Source organism: Aphanomyces astaci (assembly GCF_000520075.1).
Source record: "Aphanomyces astaci strain APO3 unplaced genomic scaffold supercont1.58, whole genome shotgun sequence".
NCBI classification, from domain to species: Eukaryota; Oomycota; class Saprolegniomycetes; order Saprolegniales; family Verrucalvaceae; genus Aphanomyces; species Aphanomyces astaci.
The window spans coordinates 283,665-287,463 of record NW_009798321.1 but is presented as its reverse complement, the minus strand read 5'-3'; the positions used below and the strand labels follow the sequence as shown (position 1 = coordinate 287,463).

At 44.1% G+C, this 3,799-nt stretch overlaps 2 protein-coding genes across 2 annotated transcripts; one reads left to right on the top strand and one right to left on the bottom strand.

Moving 5' to 3' along the window:
• Nucleotides 1–205: 205 nt before the first annotated feature.
• Nucleotides 206–367, top strand: H257_14505 (hypothetical protein; the record flags this gene model as incomplete). The annotated part of the gene is made up of 1 exon (XM_009842342.1): nt 206–367. The coding sequence occupies one exon, from the start codon at nt 206–208 to the stop codon at nt 365–367; it is 162 nt and encodes a 53-aa protein (XP_009840644.1).
• Nucleotides 368–852: 485 nt separating this feature from the next.
• Nucleotides 853–1,745, bottom strand: H257_14504 (hypothetical protein; the record flags this gene model as incomplete). Its single annotated transcript, XM_009842341.1, has 3 exons — nt 853–948; nt 980–1,073; nt 1,183–1,745. 3 exons carry the CDS (start codon nt 1,743–1,745, stop codon nt 853–855), a joined length of 753 nt encoding a protein of 250 aa, XP_009840643.1.
• Nucleotides 1,746–3,799: the final 2,054 nt, after the last annotated feature.

Below are 3,799 nucleotides of genomic sequence, written 5' to 3'. Positions count from 1 at the left end.
GCCCACTTGCCACGAGGACGACGAAGATGTTGGTCGTACTGGATTGCCCTGCTCGGAGTTGCAGCTGCTGAGCGACAAGTTGAAGCGGGGTCGGGATCCCTCCGATGTGGCTGGGGGGTTGCTGTCCTACACGGCGAAAAAGCGTCGTTCCATCGACAAGTTTATCGACGGCGCTGCCGATGCTGATGCCAAAGCGTCATCCGATATGATGACATTGTTTCTACTGATGGACGAGCGGGCGGCGAAGCGTGAAGAGAGCCGTATTGAGCGTCAAGAGAAGTACGATCGCGAACGAGAAGTGCGGGAGGCGCGCCGCGAAGAAATGCATCTTCTTCTCATGAGTAAGATGCTAGGACATAACCAATAATTTCACATAGAACGAGTGGAATTGCATATATTTGCAGGCATTTCGCACAAATTATTCAAATATTTTGACTTAGAGCGTGTCTAATCGTCAAAACGTGTTCAGGATATCTGTATAATGGGACCTAAAGTTGGACAAATTATCGCACATTGCAGAAACGGCGGGGATAATGGAATTCATGATGAAACTTGGTTCAAAATTTGATTTGGTTTTTTGCTCATGGAGACATTGAGCATACAAATATGAAGTATACAAGTCAGAAGAGTAAGATACAACTATGCATATTTGTAAACTATTACGACCCGAATACATTCTTAATTTGGCTAAGTCCTGTACGGCGGACACGGTAGTTATACAGTCGAAACATGTTCGATAGGCGGCGCCCCCTAAGCACTGGATTGAACGGCAAGGGAAGCATTAACTGCCGATAAACTTTTCCAGTTGCCCCCATTCCCCACTCTGCAGCTTGACGCAGTGAAGTGATACAATCACTCATCGTTTGGAGTGCCAAACGACATGCCGCCGGTTGCCGGTCCAGGTCGCCCTCCTTCAGTGGCGTGATAATCCTTCCAGCGCAGGACCCACTAACCGGGAACGCAAAGAGTCCGAGGCAACCTTCATCCCCGGGCCAACGAACCGTTCATCGGCCAAGCGTGCTTGGAGTTGACGGCTGACTTCCCCATCGTTCCACGAGCCAGGGCAGTTGTGCCTGGCCCATATGATTGTCCCATCGACACCAAAGCACAAGCAGCCAGTCACAAAAACAGAGTGCAGCCAACCTAATCAGGCATGAGGAGCATGCAGTTCGCATCACAGACCCACCGTTATAGTGCGCATTCTGTAGGTCAGCGCTGCTGGGTGCCTGCACGCGGTAGTTCTTTCCGTCAACGAAAGCAAACACCCCTTCAACAAGCGGTTCACGCTCGTTCGTCAGCCTGGACCATTCTTGTTGAACAGGTATCGATGGCCATTGCACCGAGGCCTGTGGTATTCGACTGAGCGATCGTTCAAGAGCCTCTTCTGCTTTGGCAAGCACACGGGCAAACGTAGATGGTGGGACGCCAAAGAGCTCTTGAAGGGTCTTGTGTTCCACCGCAGCAGTGTAGTAGTGAAGCACCATGGCCAAAACCGCGTGCTTGTGCGGGATACGTGGCGGTCGCCCGCGACGGCCGGGACCGGAGAGGACCGTATACTCCGTGGCAAACACATGCAGCAGGTCGTCAAATGCATCGGGAGTTAATGACACTGTGGTGAGAAAGGACGGAATGTGACGAGAACGATACATGGTATACCATGCAGTGTCTGTCTGGTCAAGTTGGAGTGCCACAGACTCAATGGCATTTCGCTCGCGCAGTGCGCCGCGTATGCGTATCATGGCCATTCTTCGTTGGCGACGACGAGCGCGGGCAAAGACGGTAGCTGCTAAGACTGTCGAAAGCATGAATGGCAGAGAACCAACGAATAGTGGTGGAAGTGTGTAATATTTTTGGTGACATGCATCGCTTTCATTTTGAAATCCAAGTCGTTGCACGAAAAAAAAATCATGTTATCCGGACTCGCAAATTTGTTTGCGAGAGGCAATTGCGAGATATTTGGCAGTCACCCATTGTCTTCGTATGTAAACACAAAGTACTGGTTTATTTGTAAGAGTAACACTACCGTTTCTATCAGGGAATTACTCGGTAACTAGCTGACGAAATGACCTGTGAAAGGTTTTGAAACATTTGAATTGGGACGAACTTGAACGTTTCAGTAGAATTCCATTTATATAACATGAAGTTTGTATGCATTAAACATCTCTGTCAGAAGTGTTTCACTGCTAAACAGAATGCCATATATTTAGCGGAATTGAGGCTATGTATCTAATTTGACTTCTAAATTACATTACGTTTGTAATACTATATTTTCCATTTATTTTAAATACTTCCCAAAAAAGAGGTAATTTGTTGAATCTATCAATTGACATGTCGCAGAAGTTCCCACTTTACAAATCAACTACGGAATGTGGATTTTGCAATAATTAGATACAAATTGTATGAATGTTTGTACCTACACTTTAGTTCAGAGGTGTACTAGTCATGGGGTAGGTCATGTTATTGACCAATGAACCAATGAGAATTCCACTAATTGTTGTTCAGCTCTTATTTTACGAGTAATCACGACAGCACAGGTTCCATAACATGTGGTTCTAGTGTCGGCCCTCGCAGAGGAATGTCTTAAAGTAGTACTGGTAGTAAGTAATACGGTACTAATACCGAGTAACTGTTAGTACAAATGCTAGGACAAGAAACACCATCACCAGTCGCTAACCACTGAAATCATGTGTCTGTCCAATCACTGATCAACATGGGGCAAGGATTTCCGTACAAATTATCATATACTACGTAGTACTTCGAAGTATACGTATAAGTCCCATGGGTCTTTTAGTGTACTCATATCCAGTACCTACAGTGTTACCGTTGCAGTTCTGTACACCCTCCTGTCAGTAGTAAGGTAAATGATCGAATTCTCGGACATGATCGAATTCTCGGACATTGGAGTTTTGACCAATCAGTAGGCTCAATTTTTGTGTGAACCAATTCTATTGGATATGATAATATTCACCACTTCTTCTTGACTTCACCACTTTTAACTCCAATAGTATTGCCACAAACAATAAAAATACATGGGAAGTGCCTCTGCAGCATGGTTGAAGACGAAGGAGCACGTGAGAGAGGAAGTATTGACCTTACCCCCGCAGAAGAAGGGAATTAAAGAGCGGAAGCGTGTGTCCACTAACCTGGAATGGTACACTCGGGAAGAACTTCATGTATTTGCAGTCCGTCCAGTCAAGCAGAAGAAGTAATTTTTTTATGCAATTAATATAATTTTGTGTAATATAATGACTTTTGTCCACCATCGGTATTATAATACGTGCATTGTATTTGGGGCGTATATTTTGTAAATTATTTTACTTCAATACAAAATGTAAGGTAATTCTATGTCCGAGAATTAAGGTGCATCGAAATTGTCATCACTAATTTTACTCCATGTATTTATTTTAGTACAAATCGCAATTATCATTGATTGAGTATCTATGAGGCAGTAAAACAAACTCCAGGAATTGTATTTTCGAGTGGTACTTTCAGATTTTTGAGATGATGTTTAGTTACTGATTTACGTCCAATCAAAGTCGAAAAACATGTTGTTAGCAAATCGTGTCCGAGAATTCGATCATTTACCTTACAGTTATTTTACTTTTACACCTCTGAACTACAGTGTAGGTACAAACATTCATACAATTTGTAGTCTATAGTGGTACTAGTAATCATTGCAAAATCCACACTTTTTAACCCGTAACCCTGTACTGGTAACCCCAAAACCATCACGAAGTTTGTACTGTTGCCAATGAATGGCGTTGGCTCGTGAATGTTTGTACCTACACTGTAGTTCAGA